The sequence below is a fragment of the Carassius carassius genome, chromosome 24, assembly GCF_963082965.1.
Source record: "Carassius carassius chromosome 24, fCarCar2.1, whole genome shotgun sequence".
NCBI lineage: Eukaryota > Metazoa > Chordata > Actinopteri > Cypriniformes > Cyprinidae > Carassius > Carassius carassius.
The window spans coordinates 28099252-28125926 of NC_081778.1; the positions used below are offsets into that span (position 1 = coordinate 28099252).

The 26675-nt window shown below is 38.3% G+C and overlaps 1 protein-coding gene across 1 annotated transcript in view; it reads right to left on the reverse strand.

Annotated features, from left to right (window-relative positions):
- Window positions 1-409: 409 nt before the first annotated feature.
- LOC132103370 (rho GTPase-activating protein 33-like) overlaps window positions 410-26675 on the reverse strand; it is a 46049-nt gene continuing 19783 nt past the window's right edge. Inside the window, exons 4-24 of the mRNA XM_059508431.1 lie at window positions 24308-24399; window positions 22973-23057; window positions 21084-21170; window positions 20715-20852; window positions 20074-20166; window positions 19538-19660; window positions 18042-18119; window positions 17872-17953; window positions 17594-17659; window positions 14176-14325; window positions 13992-14094; window positions 13651-13795; window positions 13092-13174; window positions 12881-12988; window positions 11950-12095; window positions 8264-8420; window positions 7919-8058; window positions 7733-7807; window positions 5384-6120; window positions 5064-5244; window positions 410-4775 (exon numbers count right to left, since the gene is read on the reverse strand). Of these exons, the coding sequence (XP_059364414.1) occupies window positions 2077-4775; window positions 5064-5244; window positions 5384-6120; window positions 7733-7807; window positions 7919-8058; window positions 8264-8420; window positions 11950-12095; window positions 12881-12988; window positions 13092-13174; window positions 13651-13795; window positions 13992-14094; window positions 14176-14325; window positions 17594-17659; window positions 17872-17953; window positions 18042-18119; window positions 19538-19660; window positions 20074-20166; window positions 20715-20852; window positions 21084-21170; window positions 22973-23057; window positions 24308-24399 (5568 nt within the window). The 3' untranslated portion in view covers window positions 410-2076. The remainder of the gene's footprint in view (window positions 4776-5063; window positions 5245-5383; window positions 6121-7732; window positions 7808-7918; window positions 8059-8263; window positions 8421-11949; window positions 12096-12880; window positions 12989-13091; window positions 13175-13650; window positions 13796-13991; window positions 14095-14175; window positions 14326-17593; window positions 17660-17871; window positions 17954-18041; window positions 18120-19537; window positions 19661-20073; window positions 20167-20714; window positions 20853-21083; window positions 21171-22972; window positions 23058-24307; window positions 24400-26675) is intronic.

The following is a 26675-nucleotide window of genomic DNA, read 5'->3' on the forward strand; positions in this document are numbered from 1 at the left end:
TGTTAGCTTGCGTATGTCAGCTTTAATTTATACTCAACTGGGAGTGTCGCCTGATACTCAGAAACAGACTGGTTTTGCAGGATACTCAGCCAGGAAAGACCTCAACTTCTCTCATATTACGATCTACAAAAAAAGGCTCCCATCTCGGAGGGTGGAGACTGCAGTACTGCAAGCCGTGTGAATTAAAATCATCTCAACATAAAACAAAACCTAGAAAGAACACTTCTTTTAATAACAAATGCAGACATTCAGCCTCAGGACATCTGTCCAGGTTTGCCTCATCAACAGGAAGGTTATTTAGTCTCATGGTTAAATCGGTAATACTTACTTAAAAACACCCATCATTAGGCTACCTCGTCTGGCCTGTATACAAAAATGCTATGTTCAAAAATAATCACCGAACTACAGGTTTTGTCACTGAGAGTGTCCAAGATTTTAATTCACATATTTGAAAATATTACAAAATAGGATGAACTGCCTTTCGCCAAGTGCTAAAGGCTGAAGGGGAGATTATTGGACATGTAATTACCCTCAAAGCCACATGCATGAGCTTTCTCACTGGAACGTACACGCTCACAGGTGTGCTGACATACATAGGTAGCATTCATTTTTAGTGTTTTTTAAGGAAAGTATCCCCGTGGTTATTCACTGCATAGATATGTACTGTATTAAAACAACCGACATGCAAACACAGAGTGTCACATTCTCACTCATACACACTTTTTCTCATTTAGAATTTACTAGTGCGGAACATTGGAAAACTCTAAATAGGGGAAACTGGGCTTAGGACAGGGATTTCATCTAGCTCTTCAATATTAGTTTTTTTCATAACAAAGGATTATTTAAAAAGATTATCAATTATTAAGAGAAGGCACCAATCATTAAAAAAATCTTATAAGAGATTCCATCTCTGGTCAATTTGTGAAGAATATCCAGGACATTTTAATGACCTGAAAGGTACTATTGTACTGAATAAAAAAACACTGTAACATAGGTATCTGCGGTGTCTGATAAAAACAACTTTTCTAAGATTACATTTATATAACTGTTGTAGGCATTGAAGGAATTTTCAGGGTTTTGTGGTGAAAAGTACCAATTATTTAATTCCTCCTTTACAGAAACCCATAGATGTCTGGGAGTGACGCATTGTGAAATGACCTACCCGAAAAACTTGCATTGGATTAGAACGCCAATCTTGATACACAAATCATCCGACACATTATTTGACAGTGAGCAGAAAACAGTACCTCACTCTATCAATTACACACCCTCTCAAAAAATCTGCAATTACTGTTCCTTTTTATGTGCTTAACATCAGACACTCTGCACAAGACACATACATCACACACTTTAAAGAACTTAAAACAAAAAACTCAAAGTTCGAATCTTCACATTCTCTGAAACAAATAAAAAAAGGCAAAATAAAACTATTTCACAAGAACTCATTCCAGTGAAAACTTACAATAACTTAGAAAACAAAAACAATTGAAATGGAAATAATATCCCACTGTTGCAAAAAAATTGAAGATAACAAAAACTAGCCATACTCATAAAGTTTCATATAACCACCATCATCTCTTGAGGTTATTTAATTTGAACGGAGGAAGAAAGATAAATCAAGTTTGTGCCCCTGTACAGCATGAGTTAGTGTCAATCAGAACCTTAAATCAAACAAAACCCTAAGCAGAAAAACAAAAATTAGCCACTGAGCAACGTCCTGTCAGAGTAATAGCAGCTATTTACTGTACCTCTCTGACTCCCTCTGCTGGACAGCACAGTGTGTTATGGAATGTTGTCATATCTAAGCCACTTTACGGTTCACTTCTTTGATCCTTTTTCCACTCCAATACACACAATAATCGCAAACAGCAATGGGGTCTTTCTGAGAAAGAAACACTAATAAAGACATACCCCAATTAACTTTGTTTCTGTACATTCGTTCTCCCCTTGGGGAGGTTAACACAATTAGTTTCACAACATGTTAACTTGTACAGGAAACATAAAAGTCTAGTGCTTACACCGGTCTACATCATATCATCTAAAGACACAGGATATTTTTTGTGGCAGTTGTGCTCTTTAGCAATAACTACGGGTCTGGCTTTCAGTTTGGATGGTCCAGTTGGAGCCCGGCAAGCTTCCCTGCCGGTTTAAGCCTCTCTGGTTTCGCAACCCCGGAGGATGGAGAGAAGGATCCAGGACAATATCTCGTCGTGGTGTGTTGGGATACTGGGGAAGCACTGGCCCTGACTGGTATGGGTACTGGTTATATTGGTTGGCCACATTCTGGGGCCCATATCCTCTTGTCGATCCAAGCGCTAAATTGGAAAAGGCCACTGTAGGTGGAGTGCATGTGTGGGAAGAGTCTTGTGGGCCCAAATGTGGGTATGGTGGGTCCTGATAATATGATCTTGGGGGATAAGGATTAGGGGTTTTGCTTTCTCCCTGGGCACCTGGGATAAAGTCTTGGCTTCTGTAAAACTTAAGGACTTGGTTGCCAGATGGCATGACGTCAAAAGCTTGTCTATACTGGCCTCCGGCAGATCTCCGCAAGGGGTCTTGACGTTGGAAAGGTCCTGATGCCTCTCTAGGTGGCACCTGACCTTCATCGTGCCCTCGAGAGGGTCCTGGAGTGTAGATATTGTATGCAGGTGGAGGCTGCTGCTGCTGGCTAGGGTAGGGATTTGGAGGGTACTCGATGTGCGGAGAAGAGGACAAAGAGAATGGCACAGAAGGACCCTCCCTTTCATCCTCTACAAGCTTTTCAATTAGCAAGGAGGCAATTTCCTTCCCAGTAAGGACTTGAGCAGGCTCTGAGCAGGTACTTTGGGGATCTGAGCGACTGCGGAAATGCATGGCATTGAAGGCAGACGCTGCTATATTGATCACTTTGGAATCTGAGGACACATCATTCTGGGCAGGGTTGTCAAAAATAGCTGTAGGACTTTCTTGCTCTGAATGCTTCTGTTTGTCATCCGGTGGTGACTTGGAAGGTGGTTCTAGCATCTCAGATACTTGATGATCATTTTCGTCAAGGTCTGTGGTAGCCCAGCCCTTTGAATTAACTGATTCAGGTGGGTTTGGGAAAGGGTAGTTGACGTAGATGTGCTCAGGCTGATCTTTTGGGATTCCTTGCACTGGTGAAGCCTTAGACGGCTTTAAAACAGCATGCTGATGTTGATTCAGTGGCGAGCCTTCCAGTCTGGAAGCCTCAAAGTACCGGTAACACACTTTCCCATTTTCAAAGTAGGGGTGAAGCTGGGAGGCAGTTTGGTCTGCTGAAGGGGAACGCTGGGAGCGAATCAAGCTACGTTGGTGCACAGACAGAGGCACCATGCCAGTAGAGGAACTCACTCCAACAGATGCGGATATGGGATGCACTTCACTGCGTGACAACCTGACAGATGATGATGTCTGACGTTGGGGACGGGGGTGGGGATTTTGTCCTGATGATCCATCCTGAGAGCAATGGTGAGAATGAGAAAATGAGAAAGAATGAGAGTGTGCTGCGGCCCAAGCTCGTGTGGCCTCAGATGACCACAGTTGGGGAGCCCTACAGCCCCCAGGTACTTGGGAGTTGTAGGGAGGAGGGCAACCCCTGGAAATAGGCCTTTGATTGGCTGGGTCAGTAAGACGAAGGTTTCCCTCCAGATCCAGCTTCATATTTTGATAGCTGTGGCGTGTATAGCTGGGTGGCATTTGTGGATGCTCAGGTGCACCAATTTCATAGTAGAAGTTTTCCATCTTGGAAGGGTCTTCAGAGGAGGGGAAAACTGGTCTGACTGGAGTGGACTGGGCCTGTTGCAGTTGTTGGGGAAGGTGTGCAACCTGGGCAGCTTGGTTGACCATCCTGGCTGCATGATAGCGAGACAGCATGTCAGAGGTACTGCTGTTACGCTCAGAGAAAGCTCTGGAAATAGGTGTGTTCCCTTGCGGATGACCTGCCAAACGTCGAATGCGACTGGCATCCAATGAGCGACGCATGTAATCATGCCGGTCAGTCTGAGAGAGTGGAGCCCTCAAGGGAGCAAGATCAGGTGGCTTGGGTGGCACTTTTGGGCAAGTGGGCTGGAAGGCTCGTACCTGTGCCAGTGGAGAGCTCTCGGATTTAGAATGCAGAAGCTGAGTGTGTGGTTGGGGTGCAGGCTTGGACTGGCTGCTAGATTTCTCCTGTTGAAGCTGTGGAGCAGAAAACTGCCGCCCATACACTGGGGGTTTTCTCTGAGAAGGGATAGCTTCGGTGGAAGAGGGTGGGCTGGATTTTGAGGGCTGTGCTGGAGAAGCTGGTTCTTCATTCTTGTAAATGGGGCTTGGTGTCCGCTCACTGTCTTCAGAGGAACTGGCAGCTGACAACTCAGAATTGGATGTCCTAAAGTCAGAGACTGAGCTGTCATAAGAAAGAGTTCCAGTGTCCTGCCCAGGGGGTGACCTTGGTTTTGTACCATGTGATTTGTCTGCAGGCTTTTTAGTGGCAGATTCACCATTATCATCATCACCCTCAGTCTTCCTTACAGACAAGGGGCGCACCGTGGAGTAGATCTGATTAGGATCAGAAGACAGCAGAGCACCCGCATCAGCAGAAAGGGACCTCTGGAAGTGGGCGTCTGTCTCATGGGAGGTTCCACTTTGACGGGGGTGGTATGGGGGTGAGGCACCTTGCCGCAGTGCCTTATTGGCACTTTCAGCCAGAGCCAGAGCCATGAGGCGTGCAGGGTTCTTGGGGGGAGGAGGAGGAGGCTGCTGTGATTGAAGGGGAAAACCAGTGGGACCCAAGATACCTGAATAAAGGTTTGAGAGTAAGGAATCAGTAAAAAAGTATGCACTTGAATTAACTACATTAAACTACATTAGTTCATTAACATTAAACAAGAGGTTTCCAAACTTGTGGTGCATGGGAAAATACATTTAATTTAGAAAGTTCTCGCATTGCAAATGTATAGCAATTGTTGGAAAATTAACCAAAATTATCATGTTTTTTGGTACTTGACAAAAGTCATAGACAAGGGTGTGCAGTCTGAAAAGATTGGGAACCACTGCATTAGGCCATAATTAGAGTGTGTACTCACTAGGACCCTTGCTTTTGGCGATGGGGCCCAATTTATTGCTGAGCTCTTGCTGGCAGCTCTCCGTGAGTTGAAAATCACATGACCTCAGGAGCATAGATATCATTTGGGGTGGCTGTGGTGGTCCACTGCTTGGAAGTCCAGGTTGCAATTCACCAGCTCGTCCACCAATCATTTCCAGAACCTTAAGAGAGTTAAAATGGTTTACTTGTAGTTTTCTGCACATTAAACTGGAATAGATTTCACTTTAAAGGTTTTACTCCAAATAATACCACTACATTATGTCTGTGCCCTAACAAAATAACCAAATATGTTATGCTCACCTTGGCAGGTACACTGATGGCGATCGGATCAGAGATGTCCAGAGGGGGGGATTTTGGCACTTTAGGTGAAAGTGCATGAACCACTTTACGTGTAAAGGAACGCCTCTCTTGAGGGGGGTGAGATGGGGGTGCAGAGGTCACTGGAGCTGGCGCCTGGCTGTGGGATGGGCTTAGATTTGATTCGCCCTGCTGGGCTGTGCTTGCGGGAGCATTAGTGGCTGCAGACGGCCTGTGTTGACAGAACACTTGCTGAGGCGGAGTGGCTGCAGCCAGGATCAAACTCCGGCGGGCTGCAGCCTCAGATTGATTGAGAACTGAATCTGGATCTTCTGTGATTGAGCGCTGGCTACCAGACTGGGTGTGGACTTGATGGCTCAGACACCGGTAGGGAGGGGGTGCAGACGCAGGAGGGGATTCCTTGCCGCTACGATCGACAGCTGTGCTAACTAACCCTAATGGCCCATCTTCCAGGAAAGTGGGGCTAAAGTCAATGACATCTTCTGCCATCCATGAGGCAGATGGATCATGGGAAAAATCAGGTAACATGTACACACCCTCCTCATCTTCATTTTCATCAGCATCATGGGTTTCCTCAGGCAGCAGGCTATCGTAAGAGCGGCTTGGATGGATTCTAGATGGGGAATGCTGGGGAAGGCACTGCGGATCAACAGAGGCAGCCAGTGAGAGACCATCACTGCTGGAGCGAGGTCTTCGTAAGCGCTGCAGCTTTCCCTGACCTGAGAAGAAAACAAAGCATCACACATCACTCTTACTTTTTAATACCTTCAATAATTTTTATATCCAATTAGGTAACACTTTATAATAACTTTCATTTATAAATCATTCATTATATAATGCTTAACAGATCAATAGTCAATATATATTGTATATATGTTCTTGTTAATGTTTACTAATGAACTTGATTATTTAATGTAATGATTATTTAATGTAAATTGAAATAATTACAAATGTCAGTAAACTTTCAGTTCGTTCAGATCTTTGTTTGTTGTGTACAGTAGACCTCTATTTACACATCTTAACAAATAATCTATTAATAATTTGTCCATGTTTATGCAGTACCCAATGTAAAGTGGAAACTTTCCATCATTTGCAAATGTTTATAAATGTTTATTAATCATTAATACCTTTATGAGCAGCAGTGTTGGGGGTAACGGCGTTTAAGTATAACGGCGTTACTAACGGAGTTTAATTTTTCAGTAACGGAGTAATCTAATTAATTACTTTTCCCATCGTTGCAACGCCCTTATCTTTACTGAGAATGTAAAGTGTCGCGTTACTACAATTTGGTTGAATAAAGCGCAAGGTGTCATGCTTTGGCTAGTGTCTACACATCAGCTGGCTGAGACCGTTGCAAATCCGATGATGATTGGCTGGGTGGGCGGTGCCCTGCTCACGCTGTCTCACTGCATGCTCTGACAACCACTAAACAAACACAAGACGGCATCACCGATAATGGCATTCTCGAACTGGAAGTACCGGAAATTAAAGGCAAGAATGTTTCTGTAACATGCACGATTGGAATTTTAGCTAATGTAAAAAGGTTTGTGTAAAGGGTGGTTAAGTTTAGCTAAATGCTTGCTAAAGACAACAGATTGGAATTTTGGTAACATTTTTTTTATTGCCTCAACACAAAGTATACTACTCTTCAAAATATAATTAAACAGGATAGCTATTTCTTGAATCATAAATAAACAGGGCAAAACAAAATATTTTTAAAAAGAAAATATTCCTTAATTTATCGAAAGAATATAAAATAAACAGATTGAACAGTGTTCCCTTATAGTAATCAAACTGACCCCTTTTGTCACTTTTGACCCTTTAACCAATCCTTAAACCTATCCATACCACCAAACCTGTCCCTAACCTACCCATATCACACCTTAATAGCAGCAAAAGTGTTGAGCATTAACACAACATCTGTTAAAATCATTTGTAGATTTTTAATAAATGCTTGATCATATGAAACTGAAAGTTTAGTGACATTTGTATTTTAACTGAGGTGACACATTTTTCAGGACTCTGATGAATGGAAAGTTCCAGTTCAACAGCATATGTGAATTTTTTTTTTACTATCACCTTTAATCAGTTAAATGCATCCTTGCTAAATAAAAATATTCTATTATTTTAAAAGAAATCTTACTGAAACCAAATCTTTAAATAGTACACACACACACATTTCTATAATTGTATAATAATAATGAAAAATTATTAAATATATATTACACTTTTTTTACATAGATTTTTTTCTCTCCACATTTTAAAGTACTGATCATTTAGGTCTTAAAACTTAATACACTTCTCCCTGGTGTAAACAAATGTCATTCATACCTGCTCCACTGTGCTGAGATGACAGGGACTCTTCACTCTTTGCTGACCTGAGCGCCACACTGTCCACCCTGCAACCTAAAACAAACATAAAGCACTAAAAGCCAGGTCATTTTCCTCTAACATCAGCATGAAAATCTATTTAGGATTAACTACAATCTAAAGAAATATGTAAGATATCTCTTATACCTGCATGAGAGGTAGCAGGCTGAAACAAAGAGGTGATCCTGGTGGGTTTGCGTCGACCTGCCGCTGTAGGTTTCCCAATGGCAAAAAACGTCTTCCAGCTCCCACCTGCTGACTTTCGGACCTTCATCCCTCTTTTCCTCCTTAAAGAAACAAGAAGAAAAATTTAAAATGATTTAGTACTAAGTAACAGCTCACCTATTAACAAAAATGTTGTAATTTAACATTCTTATTTTTGATTTTTTTTTAGTGTAACATAATATATATATATAATGCATCAATCAAAATAATTTAATTTGTATGTTAACCATTCCTTTAAAAGTCATTAGTTTGTTCAAAGAAACCCACTTGTCAGCAGGCAGGTCCAGTACTGTGTGAAACTGGCTGATAGAGTGGTGAGGAGATCCCTGAAGGAGAAGCGGAGCTTGTGTGCGAGCTTGCGCCTCCTCCAGAGACAGAAGCCTGGTGGACACAAATGACTTGGGTCTGGTCAGAGACTGTCGTGCTGTGCAGTCAGAAAGAGGCAAACCAAAAAATATATATATATATCAGATTCAGATTAATTTAGCCAGAGGTCAAAACCGAGTAAATGCAATACTGCAGCGGAGAGCACAGCGTTCAACAAAAAATGCGATTCAGCTTGATACACTGCAAATGGCAAGCATCAAGAAAAGACATCAGCTCCAAAGCTTCCGTAGTCCGTGCAGTTCTACTGCATCAAGCTTTGTAGAAGAAATACATGGGCTGGCCAACAGACCGGAAGTTCACAAAATCATACGTGGTTAAGGCCAAAAACAACTCTACGCAAGTACACAAATGCATATGCTTTGCCAGTGCTTACTAAGATTTCACATGAAAAATTTGCAATACTAAGTCAAGTCAGGTAATGCACCTTTTAGCTCCTCCTTTGGCAATGATGAGAATTCGATAAATAATTGTGTTACATTATGATTTGTAATTGAGCTTGTACTGTATATCTAGGAAAGCTCATGTCTGTACTTGCGAAGAGCTTTGTTGGGCCTCGGCAAGCCTGTAAAGACTGGGACATCAGACGAGTAGAGAAATTAAATACAAAGCCTACAAAAGTATCACATTTTAGCATTTTGAGAAAGATTGTAACGCTTGAAATGCATAACATATAAAAGCTGTCTGCTCAAAGCAATATTTGGGGTTAATTTGTAGAAGATACCTATGATTAATACAAAAACTTAAGCTGACATAACAGATTAAAAAAAACTAAATGACACTTTACCTTCTGTCATTGTCAGAGTTGAGTCCACAAACAGATACACTATAGCTCAGATTTTTTATTATAACATCCATCCCATTCACCCACCTTACCAAATGATTTTCCTCAATGTCTTACTTAATGAAAACCAGATTTATATAGTGGAAAAGATCAGTTAATAGCAACCAAAAACATTTTGCCTAATATTAAGATTTTCTTCTCACACAAAACAAAAAAACTGCCAAAAAATTAAATGTCAACAAAAGAATTTATTGCCTTACTGTATATCCACCTGTGTGCTGTACAGTTTTAACATGTCATTTACATAGTCAAACATTTTTTTTACAGTTGTCCTCGAACATAAACAACTGTCAAAATAATCCATCCATGTGGAAAAGACTAAAAGACATACACTAAAGTTCTAAAGTTTGGGCTTGGTAAGATATTTGAAAGAACTCTTGCTCACCAAGACTGCATTTATTGGATCAAAAATATAGTAAAAACAGTGCAACTGCACCTTTTAATAGATTTTAAAATATCATTTATTCCTGTGTTGCAAAGCCATTTCTCCAATCTTCAGTGTCACACGATCTTCCAGAAATATCTTTGTTGGAACCGTATTTTTTCTAGGAACAGAAAATTTACAAGAACTGCATTTATATAAAATACAAATAATTTGTAATATTGAGTATATATATGTCCTACGTCTTACTGATTTTTCAGAAACAATACTAGGGAGTTTTTAAAGGGAGAGCATCGATTACCACCGGAGCTGTGTGGGACACTTTTTATGATGGTTGGACGCGCTTTATTTGACTTCTTTTAGACTACTGGAAAATAACACCCACTGACTGCCATTATAAAGCTTGGAAGAACCAGGACATTTTTGATATAACTCTGAATGGATTTGTCTGAAAGAAGAAACTCATATAGACCTAGGATACCTTGAGGGTGAGTCAATCATGGGGTAATTTTCATTTTTGGGTGACCTATCCCTTTAACTCAGCAATATGTACTGTCACTATAGCCCCTTTAGCAGGCTTGACCAGGTTTTTCCTGGTAGAACAGATTGTGATTTGAGTGTCCACTGCAGATGGTCAGTCTGGATCTCATATCATGGAGAAGCGTCGTAGGTCTGGGTCCAGATAGGAGGGGTCAGTCAAACAGGACTCCCCCCTTGCCTCCTGAAGACTAACCAGGCGTGTTCGGGGCTGGCGTGAGATCTTGTGCTCCGCCCCTCTTGTCACTATGGAAACACACAGCTCGCTCTCAGTAAGCCTAACTTACACATGGGTGAGGCCCATGTAAACATGTTCCACAGTGCTGTGTTAGCAAAGCTCATCACGAGAGACTAACTTATGAAAATCACATGTATTATAGGGCTGGGAGACATATTAAATATTTACAATTTATGAGAGCAATATGAAAAACTTTTTAACAGGGTCTCTGATTTAAACCTCACTAAATTTCAAAAAGGTTTGGAAGTTTTTTGATCATTCCCCCCAAAAAAAATTTGGAGTTAAAAATATTCACAGAAGTCCGTGTGGCAGTTTACAATTTAAATTGCTTTAATAAAGCATATTCAAGTAATAATTACTGCAACTATGCATATTCCATATTGGTGGATACAAATAAAAATGATTAATTTTTTAAATATTATCAGGTTAATATTGTGCAAAACTGTGGAAAACACGCCTTGAACATTTTAACTAGATTTTTTATTGTATATTAATTCTTGATGCTATGAATTTATATGTCAGCAGTGGCAGTTTGGTTGAAATTATGGTTCATTATGCATTAAAACATGACATTGCTTTTTAAGAGCAAATTCATATACTGCTGCTCAAAAGTTTGAGGTCAGTAAATTTTGAAAGAAGTCTTGAGTTTTTTCATGAAAATATAAATTGATGTTCAAGAAACACTTGTCAGTAACCAATGTTGAAAACAATTGTGTTGCTTTAAATATTTGTGGAAACAAGTTTTTTCCCCCAAGATTCTATGATTCTATGAAAAAGAACAACATTTATTTGAAATAGAAATCTTTTGTACCTTTAGTTTCACTTTTGATCAATTTAACGCACCCTTGCTGATTACAATTATTAATTTCTGACCCCACACTTCTGAATGGTAGTGTAAATATCAAGACAAATATTATTAAATAAATGTAATACATTTATTTAACTATATCACCCAGCCAAAATATATTCAATTTGTTGATTATCATAGATATTTAAGAAACGACAGGAAGTCACAGGCCTTGTTGTAGGAGTCATGTATCACTATTAAATATGAAAACAAGAATAACTGCATCTCAGAAGGGAAGACAACAGTGGAGAAATGAAGGCCTGGAGGCTGCATCAGATGCCTCTTTAAACCAAAGGCTGGCAGAGGAAGTTATTAAACACATTCTCTTAATCTGTGGCCATAATTCCATAATGAAAACAAGCCAGAAGAAACATTACATCCTGTGCATTTGCTACTATATCAGTTTACCAGACAGCTCTGTTACAAAACAGCATCCTAACTAAAGTTTGTCACAAAGATTGTCACATTACAGGATCGGCTTCTTCCTGAAGGATACAATATTGTTGCCAAAAGAAAGCATCTTTGAAGGCAGCATAATTAAAATGCTTACCTTTTTGCCTATGATGCCTTAAAATGCTGCTTATGTATGCAACTCAAAACCAGATTTTGGACATCTTTAAACTGTTTAATAAAAGTGCTGTTTTAAGACACCGGATGGAATGAGTGGTTTAATGATGAGTGTGAACATCTTAAGAGAAACAGATTTGTAGGTTCAGCATACCTGCACTGAAACGGCCAACGGAAGTGAAGGAGTCACTGAACAGAACTTCCACATTGCTGAGCAGAAACTCCACAACCACGGACTGGATGCGCACTTCTTTAAATGGATCAGCGCCGTTTAAGCCTGCTGATTCAATTTCTTTGGACCTGACACAAAACAACAGCAGAGTTTTAATTTGAAGCCTTAGCCTGTTCTCGTAAAAACCACAACAAAAACAATTCAGCTGAGGTGAGAACGTCAACAATGACAGAATACAAATCTCATACAAGTGTTTTCAGCAGTAAGAAATATTGTTATAATAGTGCAGTTGCACATATTGTAAATAAATAAACAAAATATTCATTTGAGCTGAAAAGAGACCCCTTTTTGACTCTTTCAGATATAAAACTAGCACAGTTTCCTAGTAATACAGTACATTAAACAAAAATATCTGACTGCAGATTTTTATGCGTGACCAATAAGAATCAAGTATTCTGTCACTGACCAATCAGAATCAAGTATCTAGGAAAGCCATGTAATAAACCGACCTTAAAGGCATCAAATGATCATGTCATCATTTACTCACCCTCAAGTTGTTTCAAAGCTGTATGAGTTTCTTTCTTCGGCTGAGCACAAAATAATATTTTAAAGAATGTTGGTAACCAATCCAGCAGAACGACAGTAGCCACTGACTTCCATAAAATGTTGGTTAGTTACCAAAATTCTTCAGATTATCTTCTTTTGGAACAACATGAGGGCAAGTAAATGATGACAGAATTTTCATCTTTGTGTGAACCCTTTAACTGCTTCCAATATCAACCATAATCAAGCTGATGATAACTTATAAAAAAAGAAGAAGAAAAAGAAGAATACTAATACTATAATATACACTAATACTATTTATTTCGACCGAAACTGATATTATGTAGATAAATTCCAAGTTAGGGGTTACCTGAGCAGGTTGGGGGCCCAGACAATGGCCAGATTCTTAATGTGCATGTTTGTCTCTCCACTGCAGGTGGCCAAACGGGCCAGGTGTCTGATGAGGTACTCCAAAGTGCTGAAACAAACACAAAGACATCACCTACTGTCTGAAAACACACAGAAATCTCAATAACAGGTGACGCTGATTGTGATCCATGAGTAGTGAGTATTGGGGTTACCGGTAGTGAGGAGGAGGAAGTTGCTGGATAACATCATGTACTTTCACCATTCTCTCTTCCTCTGTCATCTCTCCCATACATTCCTGAACAGACAAGAAAACACAGCTCGCTTAGGAACTTAAACATTACTTGAAGGTGCCCAGTTGTACAGAGGAAGTTTCCCTTACCTATGTGGCATTTATTTGATCAAAAATACAGTTAAAGCAGAATTATTGTAAAAAAACAACAAAAAAAAACATTTTTTAAATTTTTTTTATTCCGGTGATCAAAGCTGAATTTTCAGCATCATTACTCCTGTCTTCAGTGTCATGTGATCCTTCAGAAATCATTCTAATGTGCTGATTTGTTATTATCAGTGTTGTTATTAATGTTATTATCAGTGTTGAAAACTGATGTGCAGCTTAATATTTTAGTGAAAACAAAAATATCTTCTAACAAACAATGGAACACACCATCGTAAATAAAAAAAAAAAAATCTGTCATTTTGTGATATTGCAGTTTTGAAACCCTAATTTTGCAAAAGCTTTGGACATAATTGAATAGAGCCGGAATGACTTACAGCAAACTTCTCATAGAGTTGGTACGTGAGCAGAGGATTGGGCAGCTCTCTGAAGTAGAGTTTACACAGCGAGCCGACGCAGTGAATATCCTGCATGTACATATCTTTCGTCAGGTCTGGAACATTTTCACTGTCAAACTCATGCCTGATCAGGATGAGATGCAAGATGAGAACAAATGTCACGATCATGCATATAAATTCACATAAATTATAATTTAAAGTCTGCACAGAATAAAGCAATGAACAGAGATAACCTTTATATAAACTTCTAGAATAAATGATGGTAGTTTGAAATCCTGAAAAGGAAATCAGGGCAAGATCTGGGACATGATTGGACACACCTGAGTTTCTGTATGTTGGAGGACACACCAGAGTGTCTGTAGATGCCATCCACCACTCCATGCTTTTCTATGAACTCTGAGCAGCTCTTTAGGACCTGCGGCACTGAAATTTGACCATACAAAATTACACTTTCTGCAATGTTCCCTTCTCAAAGCACATTCAAAACATATTCTGTTTATGTACCGTCTTGGCCAGAGTTGAGGAGATGCTCGCCAAGGTCACAGCCGAACACTCGTTCTTTCAGGATTCCCCTCTGCTTTAGCTTTTGTTTGGTGGGTCTGGACTTCATGAAGGTGCGCAGGAAGCCTATCAGCTTGCCGTGTTTTTTGGACACTACCAAAAGGGGGTGACAGAGAGCAAATCAGGCAAATGAAAATGTGGACTGCACACTTTCACATACTTCATGTTGTATACTGCTCGCTAGACACTCAGCAGGAAGCATCTGTAAAATATGCTTCACTTGATAATATGTGTGTTCGTTTAGGATACCTGCAAACACAGACAACACGTGAAGTACACAGAAGGGGTTTTAAGTATATAATAATAAAAAATAAAAACAAATCTCCAAGTGAATTTATGCAAAAAAATTTTTACACTTAAATTAATATAAAACATGTACAATATACTTAAAACCCCTACATTTAGTTATGAATGACTTTTTGAATGACACTTATTATGTAAATGAATGGGATTGTAAATCTCTAAACCGCTTAGTAAAAACTCCTGAGGTACAGTATATTAGGCTAAAAACAATGCTACATCTTCAAATTTCATATGGTGGCTGACCTGCCTCATACACTCGCCATTATTTCCAATCTCATTAAAAAGTTACCTACAAACTTCACTAACAGGTGAACAGAACAAACAGATGAAGCCTCCACATGAGTACACTGACCCCTTGAGTGACGAAAACCACACAAATGACTGCACCTTAAAAAGCCAACCAGCAAGCTCTAATCTATGAAGTGTACAAATCCTGCAGGTTGTGTTCCATATATATCAGCCCTAGGTCGAAAAACCATAATACTCCCAATAGGCGATATAGATATACATCAGTGGTTCTCAACCTTTTTTAAATCAGATTTCAAAGCTGGTCATTTTTTAGAGAGACACTAGAAGGAGTAATATATTAAAATAATTATAAATGATTAAAATAATTTAATTCCGTCATTTCATTAATCAAATGTTCTTAAGGGTTTACAATTTTTATTGCAAATTAATTTACATGAATTTTCTAGCTTGTGCTTACAAGGTTTTTACAACCAACCATTTTTTACTCACAAATAGCAATTTACAGTTGATAAAATATTTTAGAGCTTGACAAAATTTACAGAATTCATAAAAAAATAATAACAGTAATTCTATGACTCAAGACTTTATTAATTATAATGTTTTTTCCAGGTCTACAAATCACACTTTCAAAAGTTCCTTTTATATCCAGGTTGAACAACCCTGGTTCTTAAATAAAAACAGCCATTGTTAAGGAAATTCTTAAGATAAGAAATATGTTTTGTGCATGTTTTGTCTTATTTTAATTATTTTAATCCATCGTGAGGTTTGACCCCATGGTTGAGAACCACTGCTATATGCATCACAAGCCTCAGGGTCAATGACCTGGATGAAACAAATGTAGGTTAACAGTTAAACAGGTTAAATGAGGGCCTTTCGCAGCCGTACATGTTGGTTATGCAAGTCATCATTAATGCCATCTAAAAAGCAACACTTTTCGAAATTTTGCATTGCAATGGCTTAACCAAATGTGACTAGCTCATCTCTTCAAGGTTTCTGTTCTGTGATAAGTGAAACTCATTTTGACAGTCCTTTCCATTGTTTGTCACTGGAATCTCATTGCATCTATATCACATAGATCAGGCACGATCAAAATCAATCCTCACAGCCTATTAACAGATTCTCATTTATACAACAAGTGGCCTGTAATTCTTCAGCAGATGCTACAAAACGATGTCCACATGAACACTTGAATGAATTATACAACATTTTTGCTGTGTCTCCATCATCCAACACCCATGCTCATCCTCTCCGAACCTCCCACACTCTCCCTGCCTGCTGTATAAACAACCACAATATGTGTTACAAACGCTGCTTGTCTCAAAGGATAGAAGGCGTTAGAAAAAGGCGGATACAGAAATATTAGTTTAGGTAAATCCACTGAAGTTGTTACCAGCCAGGCTTAGGAACCAAGGATGAAGAACTGAGAGAAAAAGAAAGGAACACAATCGACAGAAACATCAAATGCATTTAATTAATTTAGCATTAAATAATTTCATTAGGAGATGCTGCTGTTATGTAGCAGACTAAACAACAACCTAGAATCTTAAATACAAATTTGTTTTGACTGCAGTGCCTTTCAACGCCATACAAATAACCTTGAAAACAGCAGTCATGCCAATATCATCTGCACTAGAACATCAAGTAACCAAAGCATGCATTTCTGAGAAAAAAACAACTACGGCTGGGCGATATATCAGCTATTCATATGATTAGTGGCTGACCGATGTAGGATTTTCAAGGGTTGGTGCAAACAGTTTGGGGTCATTTATCATTTTTAAGAAATGTTTCTTTATTAGCAAACCAGCATATCAGAATGATTTCTGAAGGATCATGTGATGCTTAAGACTGGAGTAATGGTGGTGAAAAAGGAATATATTACATGTTAAAACTAACTACTAACTAATAATTAGAAAAAATAATCTGTTATTCATAAATGGTAATATTTTACAATATCACTATTTTAACAATGCTCGATTCTGACTGGTTGACAATATTTATCAGTAACCGCAGAACAATTTGGACGCAATGTTCACTGCCAAATTATTTTAGTTATGTCAAAGCCACTTGCAGCTTACTATAGTCAAAGAAACAAAAACCACATAGGGGTTGAAATAACTATGACAAACCATTTCCTTTATTATCTATCTCTGCTCTCTCTCTCTTTTATACACACACCTACAGTATCTCACTTGATACAAAACGTGTGACTTATTAATAAAGTTTTGTTATTTAACAGGTGTGACATTTCTCAGTAGCGATGGTAACGTCATTATTTTTGAAGCAGATAAACTTGCATCTATGCTATTAGTAGAGACGATACTGTCGAATACAGCTGACAGTCACAGACATTTCAAAATGTCTTAAAATATAACAAATGTCCCTTGTTGTGTTAACTATGGTATATAGGTGGAAAAACTGACTCCAGACTGTAAATTACAGAAAAATATTGCACATTCAAGGTGGTAATGCAGTTTCACTGTAGTATATATTGCCATTTAAAGTCAGCATGACATGAAAATATATTTCCTAAATGCATTTTTTAGTGAACAATAGTTTTTTTGAAAATGTTTTGAAATTGTAATGTTTAATTAAAATGCCATGATGTATGCTGGACTTCTCTAATCAGTTAAACCTGCTCCTAAAAAAAGTTTGCGTACAGTAGTTTGCTGTACAGTATGTCACAATACAAATACAAAAGAAAAGATCTGCTGCAACAGTGGTTTCATCGTGACTATACACCCAGCCCTAATTGTAACTACTGAAAAGTAAAATAATAATAATAATAATAATAATAAATAATTAATCATACATGATGTTGGAGAGGAAGGCCCAGTCATGTTGGTAACACCAGGTTTGGAGCCCAGCGCATCCACTTCTGAAAAAGCCAATAAAGATGAACAACCAAAATTATGTCTGCTGAAGCATTGATAAACCAGCAAGAAGAGTTCCGAAATGACAACACTTTCTCAGCAAAATTGGTTCTAGGAAGTACATTTCTCCATAAATTTTGCAACAAGATTTTAAAATGGCATTTTTACTTTCAGAACCTTCCTAAACTCTTGATACAGAAGAAGACATGCATGATACCTTGCTTACTGACAGGAGCGCTGACCGACTGTGGCAACCTCTCTTTGATTAATTCAACACATTCACTGGGAAAGAAGCCAACCTAAAGAAAAGAGAGGGGAAAGCTTGGCTCAAAGATTACGGTGTTACTGAAGATGGCCCAAATCGGGTCCTAAGGTCTAGATCGGTACCTGGAATCCATGCTTTCCTCTCCACCACGTGGTGTCCTCTTTGGGTGGCATGTCAATGACTGACAAAATATCACCAACCTTTAGAAAGAGGAACAAAGACACATAGAAGCAATTAGCTCGCAAACAGACACACACACATCTAGTAAGATACACATGCAAATTACTTGTGCATTGAAACCATCAAAAAACTCTTCAAAAAATATATTATCACAGAAAAAGATGAAGACTGAGTTAATATTTTTCAGCCACAAGCACATCAACATCTGCAATCATGTGCACTGCAGACAAAACACTTCATATATTCTCAAAAACATCCAGTCACAATCAGATTAACATCTTTATTCAAAAGCACAGTTGCATGCCGATATACACTTTGACACAAATTTTATAAAAAGAGGAAGGGAAATAAAAAAAAATATCAGTTCCTATCTCTCAGTGGAGAGCAGAACAAGAATCAAGCCTGAGATGAGAGAAAAGAGAAAAACAACAAGAGAGAAACTAAAAAAGGAAAGTTTTGAGATAAATGCTGATTTTGGTTTGAAAAAGCCTTGCCTAAATGTAAAAAATTCAACAAACAGACAGATAGATTAATACAGCATTGCTAAATTGTTGCTAGGGTGCTTGGATTGGTTGCTAGAGTGTTTCTAGGTGTTTGCTAAGTCTTTGCTAGGTAGCTGCCAGGTTTTTCTAATTGGTTTCTTCTTTGCTAGATGGATGCGGAGGGTTTCAGAGAGGGGTTTATGGCATTGTTTCATGGTTACAGCTAGATAGGTTTCTTGGTTGCTGCTAGGTTGTTCTGGGGGGTTGCTAAGGCTTTACTAGGTTGTTTCAAAGGGTTGCTTGAACGTGAACTTGATGATTCAACAGACAGAAAAATACAGAATTACTAAGTGGTTACAAAGGTGCTAGTGTAACGAGGTCACGTCTGTTACACTAGACAAAGTCATAAGGCATGTCTAGGTGGTTACAAAGGGGTCCTGAGAAGTTTTTATAGTCTTGCTATGTGGTAACAGCTAGCTATATAGATCTGTTTAAAAATAATGTCATAGACGTGCAAAATAATTTAATTGTGACAGACAGACAGACAGACAGACGGAAGGAGAGAAACAGAGAGAGAAAAGAGGCCTCAATGTGTTCTAAGTTAGGGTCACCCCATTCTCTGGCCCAGAAAGAGATGCTGTATATGGAGTAGCATATAGGGAGGGGTGACAGGAATAGACATGACAGAGGAAGAGCAGAGAAAACGAAACAGGCAGGCTGTGCATGCACGTGCAGAATAAGGACAGGACAAGAGAAAGCAAAAACTCAAACTGGGTACAAGGTCTTTTGGAAGAGTTTGGAGCTTATGCTATAGTTTGTTGTACAACACTGAATGGAGCAAGCAGCTAGTTGGCTTCGGCTTTGAAAAGCTAGAAGCTTTCATATGTCCCATCTCAAAGCCCTGTTTTGAAAGGAAATATATCAAACACGGGGAAAAAAGTAAGTGGTCCGAGTACCTCAATGGAGATCTCATTGCTAGCCTGAGCAGTGTAGCGCTTGATGACGTGAGCAGCAGCAATGGCAGGGACGTTTAAAGATGCTTCCTCTTTTAGCAGGAACCTGTTGCCATGATTGTCAATCTGTGGAGAGTATGAAATTTTTTTCTTCAGGTGGCCAAAATCTCAGAGCAAGATTCATTGAAACATGTCTTGGCCAAACAGATTCTGTCATTTTATTACCAATAAGTATGAAATGTTGGGAAAAATTAAAAAATCTCCTGTGATGAATGTGTATTTCATGCCCAAGTCTTTCCAAAAAGAAGATTTTTTGAGAAATGACTTGTTTTGCCCATGCAATGGAAGTCCAATGGGCTCCAATGTTGTTTAGTTTCAAACACTCTTCAAAACATCTTTTGTATTTCACAGCAGAAAGAAAGGCATACGGGTTTGGAAAGTCATGATGGTGAACTATCCCTTTAAACAAATTATGTTATACATCTATTCTAGTGTATTTTTGTATTCTTGTATTTCTCTTTCCTTTGCTTGTCTCTCACCTCCATCCAGGAGAGAACCGGCCCACAGTTCATCTTATTGTCCACGATCATGGAGAGACGGTTCAGATACTCTGACAACAGTGGCGTGAAGATCTGCGTGAACAACATGCATGTTCAAACAGAAAATTCACTGAGCAGTCAAAGGTGTCACTAAAGAGCAGTGTTTCAGGGTCAATATTAGTTAAGCTCAACTGACAGTCTTATTTTTCATATAAAAGTATTTTCTGAAAGGTTTAGATTCAGGTCAGTTTGATTTTTTTAATTAAAGAAATTAATATGTTTATTCCGCAATTATCCAATAAATCTATTACAATTATTATTAAGGACATTCATGTTTCAAGAGATTTATATTTGCAAATGCTGTTCTTTTGAACTTTGTATTTATCAAAGAAAAATAAAAAATCCACAGTTTCCACAAAAATATTAAGCAGCACTATTTTAAACATAAAAAAAAAAAATTCTTCAGCAGCAAATCAGCATATTAGAATGATTTCTGAAGGATCGTGTGACACGACACCAACCTACATAACTGGCCGACAACCTCAATACAGAGCAGCTAACTCTGTTGTAGTTAGTGGTACAACATGAGCTACGTTGAAGCTAAATGTGTTTGCATTAGTAGCCAGCCTAGTTGTGCTCACCTCCACCCGTTCTCCGATCTCACATAGGGCAGGAAGGGGCAAGAGCTGTGAGTAACGGCGGTCGTAAATACACTGATGCAGGTGGGCGTCCAGCGTCCGGAACTCTTCATACGAACGCCGTACCATCCACGTCTTACCCTAGATTTCAGCGAGAGAGAGAGGGAGAGAGAGAGTTGGGAAAAGAGGGGCAGAGAGAGGAGGGGGGAAGTCAACAAATTAAATGCCAACAGAAGAGAGGAAGATGCAAGATGCAAAACTATGTGTAGGGTACTGAATTATTTCACATTTGATACGGTCAGACGTGTTTTTATTTGTGGCAGGGGGGGGTGTTTATTATTAGCACTGACTGGGGCATGTGTGCCCACTCACCTGGCAGGACACCTGCACAAGGAAAACCAGATCTTTGGCACTGCCTGAGGTCCAGCTGGCATCGCTCTGCTCATTGGCAAACCGAAGCTGAAGGTGTAAAGTGCAGACATTAATTCATAAAGGTGCGAAGAAGTTCAAGTACATATAAACAAATATTTAAAGGGAACGTTCACAGTCTTGCATCATCATTTAAGACTGCATGTGAGACCCTGGACCACAAAACCAGTCATAAGTGTCATTTTTTCTATTTGGCTGAGATACAACTATTTAAAAATCTGAGGGAGCAAAACAATCTTGATAAATTCACTTTCAAGTTGTTCAAATGAATTTCTTAGCAATGCAAAAACTAAGTTTTAATATATTTATGGTAGGAAATGTACAAAAATTTTAAAGATAATTTTTTTTTATCAAAATATATGATCTTTACTTAATATCCTAATGATGTTTTACATAAAAGAAAAATCTATAATTTTGGCTTATGCTACAAATATACCCCAGTGACATAAGACTGGTTTTGTGGTCCCTTGTCACATCTTTTCACTATAACCTCTTATTACGATATAAGAGCAACTAGTTGATTAGCCTTATACAAATTAGGCTAGTTTTGTGTTCACTGATCCTGATCTGATATGTTTCTTAGGTCAAGTTTATCATTAGATATGTACATCTCACTGGGTGTTACTTTTATCATGCACCTGCATCCCATCATAATTGTGCATTTATGTATGAGCTTACAGGGTGGAGGCATTCAGTTGTACTTTCCATGTTTCATGTTTCTGACATTTTGAAATTAGTTGAAAGCAACAACTTAAACACCAAAACATGTTCTGAATTGTATCGACTGTAACATCGCTTTCAGTCAGGACATATGAATTACTAGAAAATTGCCTGTTACTCATATTTGATGAGATGCAGCAACTCTCAAACACATGACTGTTTATGAGAAACTGTTTATGAGACATCCCTTCACAATAATTCAGTCACAAAAATGGCTGTTTCATATCCATGTATCATTGCAAACTTCCTCATTGCTTTGACAATGACTGTAATCAGTGAGATGTAAGTAGTCATTTACTTTTATTCAAAGCTACTTACTGTATATATATATATATTCATAGGCCCTTTCTGCTTCATGGGGTCAGACCAAAAAAAAACACGTAAAGGTCTTTTATTTTTGTCTTCAGGGGGTTTAGACACTAATGAGACAAAACTCACACTCCAGTCATGTTGTTCAGTCAGTGCGCTCCAGGTGTGTGTGTGTGTGTGTGTGTGTGTGTATGGCATTCAAAATGCAGCACAAACACACAAAACAATGCCATAGGGACAGTGAATTACATTTTGTAAATTAATAAAAAAAATATTATGGCTGTAAACCTTCTTTAATAGATCACAGGTTTTAAACATAAAGCACTTTGTGGCCGGCGGTTTATATGAGTAGAGCTCTGACATATTGCTGTGTATCTTTGAATAAAGTAAATGTTTCCTCTTCCCTATCAGAGCACACAAACACAGAATCTGAATGTGTGTGTGTGTGTGTGTGTGTGTGTTATTGAAGGTCACAAAGCAAGCTTTTTCAATCCTAAATATGGCAAATTATGGATATATTGAATAAGCAGCATTTTAAGGTATCATAATTGTGCTTCCGATATCAATTACCTTATTTTGGGCAAAATAATAAGAAGCTGATGCTTCTTTCTTACTAAATAAATGTAATATATAACAATTTTATTATTCATAATAATTATTTTATATTGATTTATTATGAACAGAGCATAACAGCAGCAAATTACATATTTCGGGCACAAATGTGACCTAAAAATCCTTCAATATGATGTTGCACCTAACATTTTATTGGAAAGCCAAGAAACTTCTGTCTAACAAGATCTTACCTCGAGAGAACCGAAGTCCACATTTTCATAGTGAAAGTGAGCACAGTCAACAAGCTTGGGGAAGTGACCTTTCACAACAGAAAGCCTGGAACCACAAGAACCATACACCATAACACACCATACACTTTCATCACAGAGAGCTATGTGTATAAGTTTCATGTAGAGAAAACTTTAAAACCAGGTTTGATTTATCTGTTGAATCAAATTAGTCATTATGACAAGAGGCACTATTGCTCAGCCTTAGGACTTTCACCTGAAAAACAACAAATCACGCAGAAAAATCCTACAGCCTTCTCAGTGATCTGGCAAACAGTGCTATGTACATTTTCTTCAGCTCTAGTTTGTATTTTCAAGTTCTGCAGAATGTAGAAGCTTTCAGTATGAGTAGCTTACTCGCAGCTTTCGGTAAGCTACTCATGGACACCACAGGGAAACTTTGCATCCCATTATCAGTTATTTCAGTGGGAAGTGAAACTCAGTTCTTCCTGTTTTACAGTGTGTTCAGAGCTCGATAAACCTGAAGTGGCCCTTCACTTCATGAACTATTAAACCAAAATAAAGTCGACCTCTTTTGGGTCTAAAACCTTTAAGGCTATTTTACTCTTTTTTTTTTATTTTTAAATTGCTTGCTCTTACCCTGAGTTTGAGGGTTACAATTCCAGGGTGTGGTTGCAAGGTGGGAACCTTAGTTAAGAAAGCTGCTTTAAAATAGAACCCTATGATTTCCCTGATGTGGAAAACAAGATGGAATGTCATAAAAATGGGAATTACTGTACAATGTGGCATTTAACAAAATTTCGATCAATAAATCAAAAGGCTATACACTTAATAAAAAACTGCAAAAAGAACTGTCTACATGTATTCTACACATACTGATACACACATGACGCTCATGGTGTTTTCAGTGTCTGGCATCTCATATATGAGGAAATGAACACATGGACTTCATCTCCAGAGATGCTTTAGCTCATTCATTAAAGGAATATTACACAATTTTCATTTTTCATAGTAAACAGCTGTGCATCACTTTGCTTGATAAATTCTAAAGATGAATTAAATAGTTAAAGTTTTATGAATTCATCTGATTACCACCTTTTTGATAATACATTTGCATAGATTCATAAAACAGAATGCAGAAAAAAAGACTTTGTTATTAATTGTTATTATTAAAATTGTATTAAATCATTCAGACAGAATCCCAAAAATTAAACGGAAAACAGAATTAGGTAAAAAATAAAAAGGGTCATATTTAATATTCTGACGTCAAAAGAATGTATGTCTGCACCAAAAGCTCTAGCTTAAAAACTACTGATGGACAGACATTTACTTTCTCACCTTTTGCTCATCTTCCCCTTCAAGTTGGCTGAGGTTCCCACCGATCGGGTCCCAGGCTCCCCAGAACTTTCCAGATTATCAGTGCTTTGAGCCTGTATAATGAGGAAGGAGAGTAGAAGATCAAAGTCATCCATGTTTCGACAGCAAAAGTATGCATCATCTGAATGATACTCAACATACTTTGGATAAAATAGATTATAAATCCTAAATCAGCAGTGATGTTACAGAAAAGATTCTCTGAAGATTCAAAGAATCATGTTGATTTTAATGTTCAAATCACAATAAGAAAAGCACTAAGGGAGCAGCAAGAAGCTTATAAGAGACTAGGACTGCCATCCGATTACCTCTGGTCTCATTTAGAATAAAAGCCAAGCATTAACATCAAACTATTTTTTCAAAATGGTTGATCAGTGTAGTGCAGCATGGGTTCAACTTCACGCTTTGACCTTTGGTGTGTGTGATCTAAGTGTCCATTTTCAAACGTCTATGGGAACTGAGAATACGATTTGAGATTTGTGATACATGGCGGTGCACAGCAAGTGATAAGAGCATCAACATAGAAGAGAATTTCTTACATTGTGTAGATAAAAGGCCAAAAGAAAAAAAAATTAATGGAGAGAGAAAGAGAGGCCAATCACTGAGGTGACACATTGGTGTTACAGTGCTGGAGTTTTATATATATATATTAGTGCTGTCAACGTTAACGCGTTAACGCATGCGATTAATTTTTGTCTGGTTTAACGTGTCAAAATATTTAACGCAATTAACGCAGCATCGTATTTTCTGCCATCCGTTGGCTAGCTTTACCATTATATGATCACGCTCTTATTCATTTAAATGCTTTTAAACATTTCAAGCGTGGCAAGACAAAAGAGAATGCGCTGTCTGTGAATGCCCTTATGTGACACATACACACGTAGGCTACACACACACACACAATGCATAGACAGGGCGCCAGAATTCAGTTCTCTTAAGCGCTTGAACTAACAATAAACATCCCAGAGTGCCAGTTTTGTCGATTATCCTCATAAGAGCAATCTTAAATGATTTATATAAAGTCTAAAATGAACAAAAAGAGTTGTGAGAGAATGAGGCGAGATCCATAGACAGTATATAAACGGTGAGATCCGCGTGTCTGTCTACTCTTAAAGGGACAGCAGCCAATAAAGCTTCCTGTCAGTAAAGTTAAAGAACAAAGGGAACAGAGAAAATGACTCGCTGCTCTTGACTAAATAACTTTTGTAGCTTTAATAAGGATTAACTATTTAATTTATAGTTTATGCAGTGCAGACTGCATATAACTTTGATAACTTTATTAAATTTCTTTATATTTCCTAACTGTTAAGACAGGAAGGGCAGGAGTAAACATGACATTTATTATGGGTTTATGTTAGCATTGTTTTAAGTTTACTTAAATTAAAAACTGTTATATTTTTGAAGCCTAATAATAAATGTAAAAAAAAAAAAAAAAAAAATTCAGTAGCTGTATTAATATCAGTAATACTGGCCTTCATTCATAAAAAGATGCCATTTAAACAAGTATTTAAAATATACTGTCTTTATGTTGTTTCTACATTAATTTGATTAACTGTGAAATTATTACATTAAAAAATATATTAAAAACGTACAAAAACATTTCTTTTTTTATTGCGATTAATCACAGAAAAAAATGTGTGATTAATCTAGTTATATATATATATATATATAAATATAAATATATATATATATTAGGGGTGTAACGGTACGTGAATTTGTACCGGACCGTTTCGGTACAGGGCTTTCGGTACGGTGTGCGTGTGTACCGACTGACCGGATGCAATATTTTGTGTGCGGAATAAATGTACATTTTCGTGTTTCCAAACGAACATATTAAGTGGCGGAAGTCTCCACGTTCAGCGCAAATCCCGCCCTGCAGCTGATTCTAAGGCCGGTGACACACTGGCTGCGTGGCGTGAGCGTGGTGTTTCTGCTGCGTGTCAGTTGCGTGACGGCCTTTTCGCGTTTTCTGTGTCTATACACACCAGAATCGTGCCTGACGCTGCGCTGGCGCGCTGCTGCTACTGTAGGTAACATAGAGGGAGACCACCGACAGACCAGGATCTTGTCTTCACGACAACAATATCTATACTTCATGTTGAGCATAAATATAAAGCCTACTTATAAAGGACACCATCAACAGTATTGACGGCAAAATAGACTATGTTAGACAGGTGCAATATGCCAGTGGCAGTGTGTCACCGGCCTAAGGTTTTCAAAAGGCATCACGCGACTGTGAACATCACTACAACTAGGAAAAAATGATTGTAATTCAAACGCAGCTCCCGTCAGCATTTAAACAGACCTTTGTTCTTATTTCCGATCGGTCCAA